This window comes from Achroia grisella, unplaced genomic scaffold, assembly GCF_030625045.1.
Source record: "Achroia grisella isolate CSIRO2021 unplaced genomic scaffold, CSIRO_AGI_Agris_v1 utg1433, whole genome shotgun sequence".
NCBI classification, from domain to species: domain Eukaryota; kingdom Metazoa; phylum Arthropoda; class Insecta; order Lepidoptera; family Pyralidae; genus Achroia; species Achroia grisella.
The window spans coordinates 984,864-1,005,369 of NW_026712632.1; the positions used below are offsets into that span (position 1 = coordinate 984,864).

At 32.6% G+C, this 20,506-nt stretch overlaps 1 protein-coding gene across 1 annotated transcript; it reads right to left on the reverse strand.

The window, feature by feature from the left end:
- Positions 1-853: 853 nt before the first annotated feature.
- LOC131855471 (damage-control phosphatase ARMT1-like) lies at positions 854-18,044 on the reverse strand. Its single transcript, XM_059206748.1, has 14 exons — positions 17,701-18,044; positions 15,956-16,061; positions 15,041-15,258; positions 14,335-14,491; positions 13,277-13,423; positions 12,427-12,504; positions 9,961-10,111; positions 9,409-9,494; positions 7,740-7,801; positions 6,656-6,720; positions 5,878-5,987; positions 3,845-4,022; positions 1,857-1,983; positions 854-1,087 (listed from the first exon to the last, which is right to left on the reverse strand). The coding sequence occupies exons 1-14, from the start codon at positions 17,883-17,885 to the stop codon at positions 976-978; spliced, it is 1,782 nt and encodes a 593-aa protein (XP_059062731.1). The 5' UTR covers positions 17,886-18,044; the 3' UTR covers positions 854-975.
- Positions 18,045-20,506: the final 2,462 nt, after the last annotated feature.

Here is a 20,506-nt window from a genome sequence, read left to right on the forward strand (position 1 = left end):
AAGTAGTTGTACATTTGATTTTTCTTATAAATATGATATAATTGTATTATCTAACTTTTTCGAAGAACTTCAAAATAATACCGTATTTACACGAAAAAAAGCTACTACAATGGTAGTTCTTTATGGATAACTCAAAAACCTTCATCAAATTTATATAAGACCACACGTGAGGCACCAACATTCTAATAAAAATATAATTATCAAAATCGATTCAGGTAGAAAAGAAAAGATTTTTATATTCATGAGTATGATTGTTCGTATCGGTCTGGGTGTTTTCTATATATATGTTATGTAGGTATTTAAAATGTATGTAAGTATTTATATCAGTTGTCTAGTACACATAGTGCAAGCTCTGCTTAGCTTGGGACTAGATGACGCTGTGTGAATTGTCCTGAAGTTTTTCTTTGTAGAAAAAGTTACAAAAATAGAAATAATATTTATTTAAATAAACATAATACCAAGCACTTTTGACTAATTATATAATATTTTATATTCTATCACAGAAAAGCAGACTCATCAGAACAAGAACGTTAAACGCCATACTTAGAACTTTCTTTTTTTTAATTCAGTAGTTAATTTGTCTGTCATTCTTTATACATGTATAGGTTAATCTTAAAAAATTCTACATTGCAAATAGAAAACTATAAATAAAATCGGTTCTAATAATTATTTCTTTTATTTGAAAGATGGTGTTTCTTTTAGGTCTCAATAACATTTGATGGAGTTAATTTTTAGTTGAGTACCTCTGCAAAATAACATCTAATTGGATAAGACATATATATATATCTTCATTTACTTGCTGCAAACTTCATCCAGAAGGAGTAACGCATTCTTATAATTACAGCGATATAAATAGGACACTTTTTACGATCAAAGTCGGGTTCTTAGTGGCATAAATACGGTATTATTCTTGTCTATGGACAGTACCATAGACAAGTGCTGTTGGCCATTTGGTTTAGAAGTAATAATCGTCTATCATAGATCTGCGTGTGTGGGACACACAGTCCCGAAGCATGAGTCGCCGTAGTCCGGGCATGGCTTCTCGTCCGCCTTCAGCGGTTCAGATTTGGGACAGAACTGGATCAGTCTGGAATTAATAATTATATTAATAATTTGGAGAATATTCTTTTAGTAGACAGTATTTGTATCTTTATCTATACATATAAATAAAATTGGAGTGTTTGTAATATTGAAACAACCGTTTTTTACTACAGGCATATGAATATAAATATGGTATATACACCAAGATAACATTTTTTAAATATTTGGTCTGTCTGTCTGTTTGTTCCGACTAATTCTGAAATGGCTGCACCGATTTTGGGGGACTCTTTTATTTTAGAAAAATAAAGTTAATTTCGACGCGGACGAAATCCCATTTACAGATAGTATATAATAAAAACCGAGACGTTTGTAGCAACGTCGCAATATCGGGAGCTATTAAATAATTATACGGTGGTCTAGCGGTATATAGCACACCGCCTTAGTTCCGATGGTCGTAGGTTCGATTCCTCGTATTTCAGCTTACTAAATACCTTGCTTTGAAAACAGTATTTGGGTTGAAGGGTGAGATATGGCAGTGTATTAATAACTTAATCCTCTATGCAAGTTGACGATGATGAAGGGCTCGGTGTTCTAGCAGTTTAACATACCGCCTTACTTTCGATGGTTGCGGGTTCGAGTCCTCGCACTATACAAACATTTGTATCCTCGTTTGATGATTGCTTGTATCCGTCTGTTTATTTTCTATGTGTACTCTGTATGTATTTACAACAAAAATATCTGTCGATGTATTTATATCAGTTGTCTAATACACATACAACACAAGCTCTGCTTAGCTAGAAAAAACAAAGAATTACCCATAGTCTCCGCTCTGCATCCACTTCTCATCGACCTTCGTCAGCTGTTCATATTTCCCTTTGGGTAGTCCACATATTAAGTCTGCCTTCACTGTCCTCAGCGCTATGACAGGCGCTGGTATGAAACCTGAAAGAATACAATAACATCACATTAAACATTTGTATTCATGTAAGAAGCACTACTTATGATGGACGACTGAAGCTTTGAAGCCATTAGTACTAAAAACTAGCTTCTTTTAATATATTTTTAAAATATCGGAATATTTCTACAATAATGATGTGAATTCTAACATTCATGATTTAAACAATCATGTTTGTATTCATCTGTTTGGAAAAAAAAAAGGATTTAAGTATTTGGATTTAAGCATCAGTTGTCTAGTACCCATAACACAAGCTCACTAGACTAAGCGGTCACATAGAAATAGAAATAGAAATAGAAATAATCTTTATTCAAATATTCAAATAAACTCATTACAAGCACTTTTGAATAGTCATATTTTGATTCTATTCATTCGGAATGCAGATTCATCACAAGAAGAATGAGCAAGAAACTTGTGTGTTGCTCTTTTTGATAGATGTTTTTTTTATATAAATAATTACAGTGTAACAAGTAAAAACAATCAACATAGAAATCTTTTAATATATTAGTTAATCAGATAATATCGCTATGTATTTAAAATTTTTCTACAAAAACATTATTATCGTTAACGAATTCTTCAATTTTATATGCTTTTTTGCAAAGGAGTGTTTTATTTGACATTTAAAAGATTTAAACAATCTGGTATTTTATGTACATAAATATGTATTCATCTGTTTCAGTTTTTGAAGAAAAAAACATTGTGTTCACTGAAACAGTTAAAATTAAATTAAATTGTTGTGTCCTTAGCTATATTTCTCGATATTTATTGTCCTCGCATAGTACAAACATTTGTATTCATTGCTATGATTGTATTGTATTCATCTGGATGTTTCTTGTGTATATATTATACCAAAAACAATTTTAATTTTTTTCCCCCTAGCTATATTTCTAGAGATTAGATAATCTTTTGAAATTAGTCCAACCTCGCGTAGTATAAATATTTGTATTCATTGATATGATTGTTTTGTATTCATCTAGGTGTTTCTTATATATATTATGTATGTATTTACAAAACTAATTAAGTATTTATACCAGTTATCTAGTACCCATAACACAGCTCACTAGACTAGGGGTCTCCAAACTTTGAAGAAACCATAACGTCATAATTAATTTTCCAGTATGTTTCAGGAGTCAAAAACAGTTTTATCTACCCTTAATTATATTTCTAAAATCTTGGTCGTCCATCCTTGAACAGTATAAACATTTGTATTCATGAGTATGATTGTTTGTACTGAGTGTTTTCTATGTATATTTTGTACTAGCTTTTGCCCGCGGCTTCGCTAGCGTTAATTTATCCCTTAGGGGTGGAATTAATCAAAATCCTTTCTTAGCGGATGCCTACATCATAACATCTACCTCCATGCCAAATTTCACCCTGATCCGTCCAGTGGTTTGGGCTGTGCGTTGATAGATCACTATGTCAGTCACCTTTGAGTTATATATATTTAGATTTACAAAAAAAATCTAAGTGTATATATCAGTTGTCTAGTACCTTTACGTGTGTTAATACTCATAGTATTAACATCGCGCATACTGCCATAATGCGCTTATCGTCCTACTGCGGCTGCGCGTCGCCGTATATTTTGAATCTGTGGCGCGTTGCGTTTGCGCGGGAAAAAACTATTTAAAAAAACTTTTTCAACTATCGTACTTCTGATCACTACTTATCTTAAACTCTTCTATATAACTATATATGTTCGAAATTTACTATTATTTTAATAAACTACTTCTATACAACCAAAACTGGCATATAAATAAAGCCCATAAACATACCGCTAACACCGTGGGACTAGATGGTGCTGTGTAAATTGTAAAAGGTATTATGTTCATTCCAATAACAAAATGTTACCTTGTAATGCCGTTTCGAATCCAGTGGTAGGATTCCAGTTCTTCTCTCCTAATAGCTTTCTGTAGTTCAAATCGCCCTTGAACAATACTGCGACGGCGAATTGCAACTTTCTGTACACATTATAGTCATATTTCTTCATGTCTTTGTAAACATGCGGAGATGTCCAGAAATCGTCGCACTAGAACATAAACAAATATTGAATAAACCATAGAAAATATATAAAGGGAAATATATTATTGATTTTCATGTTATTATTATTATTTTGACATTTTTATTTTAGATTACTTCATTTTGTACTTTGAAATTCGACAGAATAATTATTGTTCATTCATTCATTCATAATTTCTATCATGGTATGGACATGTAATGCGTAGGAACGAAGAGAATATTTTAAGTAAGATGTTACATATGAATGTGGATGGTTATAAGGGCAGAGGAAGGCCAAAAAAGAGATGGATGGACTGTGTGAAAGATGATATGGTAAGTAAATAACGCGATGACTGCGAACAGGGAGGAATGGAAGCAAAAAACATATTACGACGACCCCAAATAAATGGGATAAGGAAGAAGCAGATGATGATTCATTCATTCATAATTTAAGAGCTGTGCTCTTGTCGGTGGGTCCGCCACCTTCCACGATCTTCTGTCAGTCCCTTTAGCTGTTGATGACTCCAAAACTTGCTTGATATAACTGTGTCTGTCTTCCCCTTCCTCTCTTTCCATCTATTTTTCCTTCTATAATGTTGTTAATTAGTTTCGTGTCGTATCAAGTGCCCCAACATTTTCCCCCATTTTTCCCAATTATTGTTATGAATAAATAAATAGAGTTTTGGATTGAATTCATTGATTAAATCATTTTGACTAGAGGTAGACTGTAAAGTCTTCTGCTAGGACTACCTGAAAACTTTTTATCATTTATATAACACAATTCTATATATACATATATAACAGAGGTTTCTTTTTTTAGGGTGTTACATATAAATGTGGATGGTTATAAGTGCCAAAAAAGAGATGGATGGACTGTGTGAAAGATGATATGGTAAGAAAGGGAGTAAACAACGAGATGTCTGCTGCGGTCCGGATGGACTGTATGAAACTGTGAAACTGCTAACAGGGATGAATGGAAGAGAAAAACATATTACGCCGACCACAAATATTATAAATACTTACTAATATTATAAATGCGAAAATAACTCTGTCTGTCTGTCTGTCTCGCTTTCACGCCGAAACCACTGAACCGATTTAAAAGAAATTTGGTACACAGAAAGTCTAGACTTTGGCAAAGGACATAGGCTACTTTACAATGCAAAAAAAGGGTTGTATGAGGTTGAAAGGGGATGAAAGTTTATATGTAAGTATCGTCATTTTACATGGATGAAGACACGGGGACAGCTAGTGGGATAATAAAGAAAATGATAGGTAACAAAATTTACATATATAAAAGGAAGTATAATTTTTTTTCAGATCTCAACTGAAGTAGTTAGTCGAACTGGACGGTACAGACAGTGACAAAATTGTTAGACATGAATACGAGGCAATTATTGGAAATATAAAAACGATATCACAAGTTTTTGTAAAACAAACTAATGAAGTATACAGGTATGGAAATATTTTTAGGTTATTTGTTTTTTTTTTTTTATTATTAACTTTTTTTTTAAACAGTATTATCAATTGCATCGCCATACTTCTATTTTGTGATTAAGCGAATCTCTTCATTGAGATTTTTTTTATCTCTATATATGTTTCAATTTCTTTTTATTATTAACATTTATTTTGTTCGTACGTAAATATTACCATTTACTTGTTTTTATTGCTTATTGTTTTCAAGGCTCCAGTTGCAAATTTTTAGGTTATTATATAATAAATAAAATTACTTTTCAGCTATCCTTTATATATACCTAATTGGTGGATAGTTTATATAGAGTAGGTAGATCGGATCGGTCGGTAGATTTTACATATCATAAGAGTCTGTAATAGACCTACATGAATAAAGATATTTTAAATTTGAATATATATTAAGTTGCTTGTTATACCTGAACGAGGAAGGTGCCGTCATTGACGTACTGTTGCCACTGTTGCGCGACCGCCCGGAGGTTGTCTGCTGAAACGACTCGAGGAGAATCATCTGCACCTTCAGCACTCTCTGGAATACGAAAAACATAACATTTTAAATGATAAAATAACAGAACTCGGTGGTCTAGCAGTTTAGCACACTGCTTTACTTCATAATGTCAGTGGTTCAATTCCTCACACAGTACAAGTACATACTACATTCATAAGTATCATTGGTTGTATCGGTATGAGTGTTTTTTATCGAACCCTAGACCATCGGAAGTAAAGCACACTGCTTTACTTAGCCAATAAGTTAGCCGAAACCGTATATTTATAAACTAGCTACTCGCCCGGCTTTGCACGAGTGTACATGTATTATATATATAAACCTTCCTCTAGAATCACTATCTATTAAAAACACCGCTTCAAAATCCGTTGTGTAGTTTTAAGCATATATAGGGACGGACAGACAGCGACAGCGACTTTGTTTTATACTATGTAATGATTACGTATCTATTTGCAAAAAAACTTAACTATGTATTTATATCAGTTGTCTAGTACCCATTACACAAGATCTATTTAGCTTAGAACTATATGGCGCTGTTTTAATTGTCCTGAGATATAATTATTATTATAATAGCAATGTATAAGTGGTACCAAGATTATCATGTTGGCGACGCCAATTGCCATTTACCATCTAGTGGACCGTCAGCTTCGTTGCTATTCTGATTACATAAAAAACTTGCTACATCAATTTACCTGGGTTTGGCTGCGATGGCACTTCTCTCTTGTAAGTAGCATTTTTGCATTGTTGTATTAAATACCTGAAAAGAGATATTAATTAATAATAAATATTAAATATCTTATTGCATAGGTATACAAAATCAAAATCAAAAATAATTTATTCGTGCAGATTATTTTAGCCGCTTCTGAACTTCAAGTTTTTTGTATTGATATTTTTCCCCTACCGTTTTTCTTATTTTCATAACATAGCAGAGATAATAATATGGATATGTGACAAAAAAAACTAACAAAACATTCATTTTACTAATATTATAAATGCGAAATTTTGTATGGATGTATGGATGGATGGATGGACGGAAATTGTTTGTTACAAAAACACGCAAAACAACTACTACTAATGCATCATTCCATTATTTTATTTTATTTATTTATGTATTAAAACTTTAATGCACAAATCTATACATCTATACATATAAATAAAATTGGAGTGTCTGTTTGTAATATTGAAATAACCGTTTTTTACTACATGCATATGAATATAAATACAGTACATACACCAAAATAACATTTTTTACAATTTTTGTCTGTCTGTCGGTCTGTTTGTTCCGGTTAATCTTTGAAATGGCTGGGTCGATTTTACAGGACTTTTTTTGGTAGGTAGCTAATGTAATAAGGAGTAACTTAGGCTACTTTTATTTTATAAAAATAAAGTTAAATTCCACGCGGACGAAGTCACGGGAACAGCTAGTACAAAATATAAAGGTGCAAATGGCGGACTTAACACCATAAGGCATTTTCTCCCAGTCGACCATGAGGTAAACAGAGATTATTATTTGCCTTCTTATTATTTTCTCTATAGTCTAGCGGTTGAGCACACAGTTTTACTTTCGACGGGAGGGGATACGATACCCTGCACAAACATTTATATTCATGAGTAGGATTGTTTTTATCGGTCTGGGTGTTTTCTATGTATGTATTTACGAAAAAAATCATATTTTTCTAGTTCCCATAATACAAGCTTTTAGCTAGTTTAATTTGGATCTAGATGGCGCTGTGTGAATTGGTATTGTCAATTCCATAAAGTTCATTCTATACTCACTTGAAATCCCTAGGCGTGACGTCCGACACGAACCAGGGTATTTTTTTCACATGAAATCTGACCTGAAAACAAAGATATCAAACTCTTGACATACTGTGACAATACTCCATGTTGTGAGTGACATATATGAGTGTCACAATTAAAATGTCTCTGAATATACGATCAGTTTATAGATTTAAAGTCGTGAACTGGTTTAATCTATACATAAGTATATATACATATAAAAAAGAAATTGTAGTATCTGTTTGTAATATTGAAACAACCGTTTTTACTACATGCATATGAATATGAATACGGTACATACACCGAAATAACATTTTTTACAATTTTTGTCTGTCTGTCTGTTTGTTCCGGCTAATCTCTGAAATGGCTGGACCGATTTTGACGGGACTTTTTTTGGCAGGTAGCTGATGTAATAAGTAGTAACTTAGGCTACTTTTATATCTAGTACCGGACGAAGTCGCGGGTACAGCCAGTTTATATATATAACTAGCGGAAGAAATATATTACACACTAGTTGATCCGCGCATGCGTATATGCGTGCGTGCGTGCGTGCATGTGTGTTTGTATGAGTATGTGAAAGAGAGAGAATAAGCGCCTATATATATCTGAACGTAATTGAGGGTATATAATTATACATTTTACGCAAATAATAGTTTTGCAGTCATTACAATTTAAAACTATTAGTGTAGTGTAGTGTAGGTTGGACTCCATTTTCCGCAATTGGCCTCTCATTCGGGCCGTTGTGCGTGTAGAGCCAGGCTACTAATGTAGCCAGCCAAGCTCCTCCCAGAAGCGCAGAAGTCTCCTGGTGTCTTCGCAGGCTTTTCGGAGCGACCTCACCGTTCCGAGGATTTGATTTCGCTGTGTGGTCACTGCTTCGCACTCCAGGATTACGTGAGCGGCCGTTTCCTCGGCTACAAAGCAGCCCCGGCATAGAGGACTGTCTGTAGCACCTATTGTGTACAAATGTCTGTTTAAGGGACAGTGGCCCGTCATTGTCCCTATCATTGTTTTTATGTTATGCCTGTCCAGATTTATTAGGCGTTTTGTCATTCTTTGATTTGTTCTAGGAATTGCCACTTTTGATTGTTTGCAATCGGTGGTTTGTTTCCATCTTTTGTTTTGTACCTCAGTGGATCTTTGGCGAATCCAGGATCGAAATTGTGAGAATGGTATTGACAGAAACGGATGGGGGCCTGCTACCGTCATGCCTGATCCTCTTCTTGCCAATTCGTCCGCGGCATCATTTCCATATGATCCACTATGCCCTTTTATCCACTGGATGGTTACACCGTTGTGCTCTGCCACTTTGTCCATGATATTGTGACATTCGATTATTAATGTGTTGTTTGATTTCCTGTTCTGTAGTGCTTTTAGCACGGCAGCACTGTCCGATATAAATTTTATGTTGAAATTATTGACACCTAACTTTTGCACTGTTCGTGCTGCCTCAGTCAGGGCAACGCATTCACATTGGAAATTCGAACTGTGTGGGCCGAGTGGTATGTATAAGTTCATGTTGAGGTCAAGGGAGTGTGCTCCTGCTCCTGAACCGTTATGTGTTTTGAAGCCATCTGTGTATATGCGTAGTTCATTTAAAACTATTAAGAAATTATTATTAAGATTATTAAGATTTATTAAGATTTTCTTTAATAAAACTATTTACCTTTTGTACAATTTTCTGGGAGACTAGGAAATGCGCCAAACACAAGTCTGTGTACAACTCGTAGGCAGAATTATCGCATACGATATCTGGGGACAACGTATATACTTAATGTTGTAACTGGCTAATCAGATATGTATTTTATATTCTAAATTTGTATTTGAATTTGTAGTTCTTTTATATTACATTCTTGTTTTTGATACTTCAATTCATTCTTTCTGTTGTCTATATGTTAGTTCTCTATTATTAATATATTTTCTCCCTTTTACGAAGTCTTTTTTCTTATTACTACAACACTTAATATAACAAATTAATCATAAATAAATAACCCTGGAGAATTAACACAGCGCCATCTAGTCACAGGATAAACAGAGCTTGTGTTATAGGTACTAGACAACTGATATTAATACTTAGATATTTTTTTTAGATGCGACGCCAGTCTGACAGCACCGCTAGGGGTTCGAACCTCGGCTGAGGCCGAGGTCTAATTTCGTATCAAGGTCGTAAGGTCGAGGGGGTAGCTAATTTGTAATAACCATTAGTGTATTGTCTTACCAAATATTGCGGCTTGAGGTACAGTCATCTTGGCAGGGCAGGGTACTTTCGGTTGTTCCACGCCATCCTCAAGTTCTGCTGGAGAAGGGACGGGGGAACCTCTCGTGCTGCCAGTGGGTGAACCCTTCTTGCTGGATGGTTGTGGCGGCGGCTGGAAATGTTATGATAATAGGATTCAGAATTTGAATCATTTCTATATGAATTACTGATCCATCATGAGCTCACTCTAATTGAATAAATAACATTCTATTTGAATTATTTATATAAGATTAGCTTTTACTCGCGGTTTCGCTCGCATTGAAACCGACAAATAAGTATTGGAGATCATTACAATAAGTAACTTCATTACTGGCTGCTAGACGGCGCTGAAGTAGTAAAATGTTGATATTTTGATTTTTTGTTTTTTTTTTATAAAAAATGTTTTTTTTTTAAATAAAAAGTACCCTATGTTCATTCTAATGCCTCCAAGAACATGTGTACATAATTTCATGATGATCGGTTCAGTAGTTTTTGCACATTTATAATATTAGTAAGGCAATAATCTGGATTGGGATAACGTTACAGATGAAAGTTTGTGTAGACGAAGTCACAAGATACAGTTACATTAATAAATATAGGTTTGTATCAAAATAGATAGATAGATAGTTAGATAGATAGATATATCGTTTATTTGTTTGTTACTAGTCACACACATAACATGTTCATAAGAATATAAAAATACATAATACAACATAAGATTTATAAAATTGTGTTTTATGTGTGATCTGTAGCAATACAAAAAGGTCGATGCTCAGCGTGGAACATTGTTCAGGGAACAAAACACTGATTTTCAGCTTCAACCCATTTGAGGGTACGTGAAAATAATAATTAAAATAAATATAAAATAAAAAGAGCAATATTATTGGATTGTCTGTGTGGTGTGTTTATAATAAAAATAATGTAAATAGTTCAGAGTATAATTTGATATAATTTTAACTGAGTGGTAAGTGGCAATTATCAAAAAAGAAAAAAAAAAGAAAATATTAATAAGAGTAACATAGAGAAATAAAAAACATTTTTTTTTTTTTTTTTTAAGAACCTTTACCGGAGATTACAAAGCCAAGAAATTTCTGTGGAATGCCTAAAATTTGTTTTTCTAATAAGTATTCTTTGTATAGATAATAGATATATTTTTTAGATTAATAGATTTATTTTTCACTAAAATAACAACAAATGACCTTGGTTTTTTGTTATATATTATAAAATATACATCTATTACAAATATTTAGCTTTCTAACAGAAAAAAATTGTTGGTTTCTAGTTTAATACTATAAACAATTTCTATATGTACGGAAAACCACAGAAATGTATTTTTACATTGTATATTACAATGACAGTAATGGATCTACTGTGGAAACGTCATCAAAAACTACCATGATAAAATAAAATTTTCCGATTAAACAAATCGGTATCGGAGGTACAGCACTACCCCGCTATAGGCGGTAACATTATTTGAAAATTTGACATTTACACCTGTCACTAGTCTCCGGGATTAAAAAACTGACTATAGAAAGCACCAAGACCTACAAACAATCATATTAATGAAAATGTTTGCACTGTACGAGGAATCGAACCCGCTACTTCAGAAGTAAAGTGGTGTGCTAAATCGATAGACCACCAAGGCCGTTCATAAAATTGCTGTTTTCACGAGTCACAAAATCATTACTCTATCTACTATCTAACTACTGACTGAACTACAGTGCACCTCTTTTTGCAACGGCATCCCCGCCAGTGTTGCCAGTCTGTGGCAACTGCACTGGTATTTGAATATTGTATTCTGTAATTACATGGAGGACCGAGTCTTAAATCATTACATAGTATAAAACAAAGTCGCTGTCGCTGTCTGTCCGTCCCTATTTATGCTTAAATCTTTAAAACTACGCAACGAATTTTGAAGCGGTTTTTTTTTAATAGATACGAGTTATTCAAGAGGAAGATTTGTATATATAATACATGTACACCCATGCGAAACCGGGGCGAGTAGCTAGTATAGTATATAACATGAACGCGGATGGTTAGAAAGAGAGAGAGAGACCGACTGAAATAGATGCAAATAAAGTATATAGCATGGACGTGGATAGAAAGAGAGAGGACCACTGAAATAAAGATGAATGGATTGTGTGAAAGATGATATCTATAGAAGGAGAGTATGCTCAGTTTTTTTTTATACCACGTAGGTAGCTGTCTTGTAGACAAGCATTTAAATATTTAAAATGTATTTAAATTACTTTTTCCTTTAAAGTTTTAAATTTACACAAAAATATTATATATCCTTTTAATGATTAAGACGGCGTGGTTAATTTAATTGACTTATATAAAAGGAGGCAATTCTAGATTCTAATTTTGAAAATTTTTTCTATTTAATCGATCGATTGTACTGTAAATAAAAAAATATATGGTGATGAAAAAAATAAAGAAAATACTGACCCCTTCAATGGTTTTCGCCATGTTCTCAGCCTTGGCTATAACTTGATCCGCTACTTTCGCTGAATCGTCTGCCAGCAACTGAAATAGTGATAATAAGTGTGATAAATCATTTTGAAGAATTACTTTATATTACACCTACTTGTTTATCGATTAAAATTCTTACTCATCATCTGCTTCTTCCTTATCCCATTTATTTGGGGTAGGCGTAATATATTTTTCTCTTCCATTCATCTCTGTTCGCAGTCATTAAAATTCTTACTAATATTATAAATAGGACAGTTAGTTACTCTGTCTGTCTGTTTGTCGCGCTTTCACGCCAAAACTACTCAACCAATTTAAATAAAATTACACTTGCTACTTTAATGCGAAAAAGGGTTGTAAGGGGTTGAAAGGGGGGATGAAAAGTTGTATGAAATTATCGTCATTTTTAAACCAAGAAGCTTGAAACTTGTTTTTATGCTGTTGATTAAATATAAATAAATATGACATTCGAAGTTTGTAAAAACTTTACCTTTAAGAGGGTATAATAAAAAGCTATCGAATGTAGTGACATTGACATTGAATAGTGATTCAACGCGGACGAAGTCGCGGGCAAAGCTAGTAAGAAAAAAGGTTCTATATGATTCGATTTGATATGGATATTCTAAAAATTTGGACGGTTATAAGAGCAGAGGAATGCCGAAATAGAGATGGATGGACTGTGTGAAAGATGACATGATAAGAAAGGGAGTAAATAACGGATGACTGCGAACAGGGATGAATGGAAGAGAAAAACATTACGACGACCACAAATAAATGAGATAAGTAAAAAGGAGATAAATTATGGATTTAGCAATTAATACTTCCTTACCTTATCTTTTAGGTCTATAACCATTTGAAACGGATCTATTACAGGCGCAACTACTTCAGTTTGACTTTTTGTTGTATTTCCACCCGACAATGATACCGGCTCGCCCACAGACAGCGAGAGGTCGCATTTGTTTGACCATAGACAAATCTGAGAAATAGAAATGATTATACTACATCTACGTGAATTAGGCTGTGGAAAATATATCCATCTTATCTTAATAATATTATAAACGTGAAAGTTTGTAAGTATAGATGTTTGTTACTCTTTCACGCAAAAACTACTGAGCGGATTTTGATGAAACTTTACAGTAATATAGCTTTATGCAAAAGAATAACACATAGGTTTATTATAGTACATAATAAAAATTAAATTAATATCTATCTACTTGATAAATATTTATATGAGAAATACTACAATTGCGGAACTTTATTAACGAAATAGGACCCAAATCCAAGATTGATAAAACTTATATTACGGAGTCGATGGTTTAGTGGTTTTGCACGCCGTTTAACTTCCAATGCTCGCGGGTTCCATTCCTTGCATGTTACAAACATTTGTATTTATGAGTATGATTATCAGATCACATTTGAAATTAGAGTTCTCGTTGTTAAGTAACAGTCATGTCTTGCGTGCGCCTGATGAAATCAAGAAAAAATTGTATTTACTGTTGCATAACTACTAAATATCTCCATCAGTGCTAATCGCTTAGTATACAATAAAGTATTTAGTCAAACTTAATTTAAGCACTTTTGATTCGGAAAGCTGTCTCATCACAAGAAGAACGAGCAAGAAGTTTGCGTGTTGCTCTTTTAAATAATCATTGGAACTTTACATTTCCAATTTGAAACGTGCACAAATACAAACCACCAACTAGCACTAGTTTATTACCTTCAAATATTAAGTACATAATAGGATTAAAACAGTCGTAGTCGTAGTCGCAGACCAGTCCCTACAAGCAGCGCTCGTTCACGAGTATGACGTATGAGCCAGCCATCACTGCGTTCGACCATATTTTAGGGAGGGACCACTGAGGTCGTCAAATGTCTAAAACCTTGTACCTTTAATAATGTGATGAAATCGGATTTCCTCTTCTCTTTATCGCCAGTGGGCAGCATGGTGACTAACTTGTCTGCAACCACACACTTCGGCTCAAAGCTGCTCATTAGTGCTTGTTCCTTTTGAGCATCAAACGGGTCGAAGTTTTGCAAACTTTTGCTGTAAAGAAAATAAACAATTGTTAACAGCTTACATTGTTTTGTGAAGGTTTTATATATATACTAGCGACCTGCCTCAGCTTCGCATGTACTCTGAATAATATATATAAATTTCAGCTTTATTAAAATTAAGTTTATAAAATAATATAATTTGAGAGTCCGGCGGGGGTTGGAACCATACTAAGTGTCTGGCAATGAGCAGCGCAAGTTATAATAATGCTACGAACAGTATATGAAAAAAATTTAGTTTCTTAAAATAATTAATTTGATATGAAAATTTTTACACCTTTGTCACCTGTTACCACCAAAAGCAACCACGATTCAAGTTTCTGTTTGAGGATCGTTCTTACCTTTGTTGGGGACACACATACAAAAACTTTAACATTTACTAATAAGACGTATGTCTGGCCGTCGTGGGCTCTTGCTCTATATGTAAAGATAAGACACTTAATAGCGCGTTCCACATTTTGTACAGGGTCATCTACTGGTGCCTCGTCGGCGTTCGGCGGCGTCGAAAAATCCATTATTATCCATTAAAAAAAATATTTACCTCAACTCACAACCTTCCCGCAGCCTCCTATACACATAACATTCGGAGAACACCCAAGTATTCGTGAAGTAGTAGGGACTCTCTGATTCCTTGATCCATTCGTTCCACCTGTTGGCTTCCGGCGTGTCGACCGTGAGGAGGTCGTACTTTTTGTTGGTGACCAAGTCATTCTTGAGCTTTGTTATATATTGTATGAAACCCCTTATGTCCTCGTCATTCTGAAAACAGAAATGTATACCTGCTAAATAATGTGATATATATATTAGCTTTAAAAATATAACTCATTATTGCAGACAGAAAAATCTTTACAAACATTACATTTGAAGCGGAGATATCTGATGTACCTGATGAGTAAGAGGTATTGAGGATTTATGAGGGTAAATGTGGAGATAAAAGAAAATACGACTAATACGACAGCAATATATAATAGAATGTTACAAACAAATCTGTTTGCAGTCTGGAAGACTTATTGTATAATGTAAAAGAAAAAAAAGAATGTAAAAAACATAGATCAAGATTATATGATAATAAATTCCAAAATAATATAAAAATCAATCAAGGAGTTACTACACTTATCCCTTAAAGCAATCTCTTAGAGACAAACAATATTGCGCTTTTTTTTATTATCAAATCAATATATTAATTTTATTTTTTAATTTATATACTGTTGCGAACTTTATCACAGTTATATATGTGTTGTAATTAAGTTAAATTATATAAATAACATTATATATTGTGTAATAAATTAAGTTAATTAATTTATTAAATCATTTAATACTTAAAGTGTTATGAGCAGATTTAATACAATTTATATGATATAACAATTTATATGCTGTTGTGAGCTTTAACATTGTTATATGTTATGATGTGTGTAATAAATGAATGTAAATTAAATGAGTATCATATAATACTTACAGCTTTATGTGTGGATTTAATTTTACTACCTTCTCTAGATAAGTAGTCTATAATTTTAGTTAATATAATTGGCAGTCTTTCCTTCAATGAATAATATGCAAAACTCCTGGAAAACAAATTGAAATATAGTATTAAACATGTGCTGTATAACAATATAACAATAATTGTGTGTGTCTTTCATTGTCACCCTCAATATAAGTTTATATCAAAAAAGTAAAATATGTACGGTACTTAAATTCTATGTAAGCCTCAATACAAGCTGTCATATTAAAAACCTGATTCTAAAATCTAAACGTATTTTAATCCATAATAACATGGTAATAAATATTATTTCTTATAGAGTGCAGAGGAACTATTTTTCTTGCCTTTTACAATATTGGGTCTTTCAAGTGTCAAGTGTGAATAGGCAGTCTGAGCTTGCATATCACAGCTTAGACCACATCATTACATAACATCAGGTGAGATTATGGAAAAATGTGCTCAAATTTTATTATAAAAAAACATATGTTGCACTAGACATTGTAATCTGTTTTTTAATCACTGAGGGTAGATTGACAGGTGTAAATGTAAATTAAGTCCTAGAGATAATAGACTATACTGGTAACACAGACAGGGCACGGTAAGATGGTAAATTTAATCTATATTATTAGAAAGTTTGTTTGTTTTGAAAATGCTAGTCTCAGGAAATACTGGTTTAATTGAATTATTATTTTATTGTAGGATGTCTCATTAGAAAATTAAGTTTATATAACATCACACTATTAGCAATAGCAATGGAGCAGAAAAATATTGCAAAAATGGGAAAATGTAACTTTTGACAGCCTCCTGTCTATGTCACATAGAAAGGAGTCATAGATTAGATGAGTCTATTAATACAGTAAATAAATAGCTTTTTTTAAAATGGACTACCTGAACAATCCTGCAATTTTACTACCTGATTACTAATACCAATATACTTTAGGTATAGACACAGATGAACAGTAGGTAAATAAGTCATAAAGTTTTCCATATTATTTTTTTAATGCTGGTCGTAAATAAACATGATAAGAAGTACTGTGTTGATAACAATTATCACTAATTATTATGCAAAAAATATTCAGTGAGGTAACCTACCAAGCAGGGAATGAATGACAAAAAATGATGAACTAATTAAATGGTGAAGGTTAAAAAACAACAATAATAATAACCCCCGTAAAAAGGGAGATATATAAAACATATATAAAATAATAATCTCAGGACAATTCACACAGCGCCATCTAGACCCAAGTTAACCTAGCTAAAACTTGTGTTATGGGTACTAGATAACTGATACAAATAAATCAATATATTTTATTATTGAAAACAAAGGATGTTTGACACAATTAAATCTTTACTTAGGTGTAACATATAAAAAATTAAATATTCATGGAAGAAAATACACATGTAAACTTTAAATTGATATTCATATTATATATATAAATATAAATCAATTATATAATACTAATATCAGCCCGATCTTTTCACTACATAAAAATTATTGATAAAGGAGGATGATCAGAAAACTTGGTATAGGTTTCTGGTCATATAGTCAATTATGACAAGTTATTTATTATATAAAATGCTCCTATCTGCCTTAAAGGCAGGTATATGCTAGCGGAACACTAGTGGAAGGTGATGGTATGACGAGGAAGTCAGTCAGATCAGTTAGTTACCATATTCAAGTTGAAGAACTAATTATCAATTGTAGAGTAATAAATATTACATACTTCTTGAATGTGCCTTGAAGAAGCAAGTTTATGGGAGTCGCAGTATCAAAAAAAGGGTCCGGTTTGTCCACTTTTATAAAGGGACCACCGTAAATAAAATCTGGACTTGTACTATCTTCATTCGTATTTCCCGCATTCTCACTCTGTACCGTGGTTTTAGACAAAGCGACACTTTTGGAACTCATGTCTTTTGTATATTTAACTATTTTTTTTTAACTTATTAAAATTTTGTTATGCCATAACAAATATGTATGTATTTTATGAACCGAGAATTTGATATAATTTGAAATGTAAAAATGAACTATAAATGAAAATTATAGATAGAAAACAGACAGATTGACAGTAAGAATAAGATGAGAATGATAGTTAACTGAGCGATTGAAGTGATACTGACATTACATTCATGCGATTGACATACTGTTAAAGTGTCCAGTTTACGAAGACTGTGACTGATTATTTTATTTAAGACTACGGAGAAAGTAATATTAATGTTATTATTTACTCAATAATTGTATATATTAATATAGACATGGTTGTTCTAAATATGATTAATATAATATGGTTTCACTTTTCAGTATTCACGTAACTATTAATATTCTGTATACTCAGACTATAATCAGGCTTTATAAACGTGTCTCGTGACCAGCGCGATAATTTAAATTTAAATTGTACAGGTTCTGTAGAGCTTGAGAATAATAAATCAAAAATTAGGAAACTATTAAATAGATTGAATAACTAACTGTAAAGTAAAATAAATAATTACTCACATTCCATAAATGCCACACATTAACACATTACGAGGAGTCACTATTTTCATAACAGGTAAATTTTCGCTATCCACGGGCCAATCGTATGGCGCCATTTTGATTTATCACAATGGGATATTACTTGGATATTTTGTATACTAAAAATTGGATAGATATTTTCAAGAGAAACAAAAGAAAATAGCACGTGCGTGCGTTTACACTAGATGAAAATAGCTTGTGATGATTTGACCATGGACTAGTCCTAAAAATAGAAAACGTCTGCCGTAGTACTCCTTCAATTATATAATTGGTCTAGCGGTCTAGCACACCGCTTTACAACCGATGGTCGCGGGTTCGATTCCTCGCACGGCACAGACAATTGTATTCATGAGTATGATTGTTTGTATCGGTCTGGGTGTTTTATATGTATAATGTGTATGTATTTACAAAAAAAATATCTATGTATATGTATCAGTTATCTAGTACCCATAACATAAGCTTTAACTAACTTGGGTCTAGATGGCGCTGTGTGAATTGTCCTGAGATATTATTATTAGACTTATTTGTCGTTGAATTTAATATATAGCTGGCATAAATATATTTAGCCTATCCGGTAAAGGGTATTATTAATGAACGTCAATTAAAAGTAAGCCTGACAACTGACACTAATAATGTAGATACTAAATAAATTAGTAATGTTTACTGATGATCTTATTGCTAGCGATGTATATGTCAGGTAGATTTCCACGCGATTCCCCCAGAAAAACGTCGTGATTTCTTGGTGAATTTGTCACGATGGGCTAACTGGCCTGACCTCATGTTCATCTTATCATCCTCTTCTGGTGCCCCACCAGCGCAAGCGGCTGTACCATTCCATTATCATACATAAAATAATTCAAAATAAAATGAAAAAAAAAACATAAGAATAAACACAATATATTATATCAAATTATGCAATACAAATGCAATATAAAAAGTACTCAGTGTACAAAACATTTAAAGTAATCCAACAAATTTAGAATAATTAATAATCGAGAAATAATCAAACTAAAACATTATTTTCTTTCTTTCTAATCAACCATAATTTTAATTCACATTATAATTATTTCATACTGATATTATTAATTGAAGCGTTACAATTTCATACAGAATCTCGAGTGTAATACAACGTACGAAAGTAGAATTATCTTTAAAATAGACACAAACATTAGTGTTTCGTCTAACTATAAAATTAACCTGTTAACTGGGAATTTAGTAATTACGCAACATATAACGGGCATTGACTTTCACTAAGACGTGCTAGTACGTCACAGAACAATATAATTTCATATATATATATACTAGCTACTCGCCCAGACTTCGCACGGGTCTACATGCATATATATAAACCTATTAAAAAAAACCGCTTCAAAATCCGTTGCCTAGTTTTAAAGATTTAAGCATACATAGGGACGGATAGACAGCGGCTTTATTTTATACTATGTAGTGATTTAATATGAAACATGTTTTCCTTTATTTATAAGCAATAAGGGAATATACAAAATCTTTGTTGTACCTACATTGAGATTATAAATTTAAAAAATGTAGGTATTCATAGCTCCTACGTATACGCAAGTGTTTTGACGTATTAATACGTACCGCTCGGTTAACAGGTTAATGAATTAATAGCTGAACAAATATTATTTAAAACATACATCATCAAAATTAACAACTTGACTCGACGTTTGCTCAAGCTTCACAACAGATGGCGTTATTCTATTTAATTTCGAAGAAACAGTTACAAGCTATATAAGAAATCGTCTTTTACCTAATCTTACCTCAATTACATTAAAATTAAGTTTTATTTTGTTATACACGTCATGCAGTAACAAGAATGTAGGCAATACTATAGCCGTAGGCTTTGTCCATATTTCCATGTATTAGTAGTATTCTAGTATGTACATAAAGAATAGACCAATCCCTCTAATATACTTTCTGTTTAGATTTACTAGTAAAAAGAACAAAAACATTATCAAAATAATAAGTAAAAATAAAGAATAAAAGTTCTAAAATGCAATTCT

What these genes read in the sequence shown, in the direction of transcription:
- LOC131855471 (XM_059206748.1), bottom strand. Translation starts at nt 17,885, where the DNA reads ATGAGTTCCAAAAGTGTCGCTTTGTCTAAAACCACGGTACAGAGTGAG. An exon ending in GCCATCGCAGCCAAACCCAG is followed by an intron (nt 5,988 to 6,655) that starts GTAAATTGATGT and finishes TTCGTATTCCAG; the next exon opens with AGAGTGCTGAAGGTGCAGAT. An exon ending in ACGGCACCTTCCTCGTTCAG is followed by an intron (nt 4,023 to 5,877) that starts GTATAACAAGCA and finishes TTTATGTTCTAG; the next exon opens with TGCGACGATTTCTGGACATC.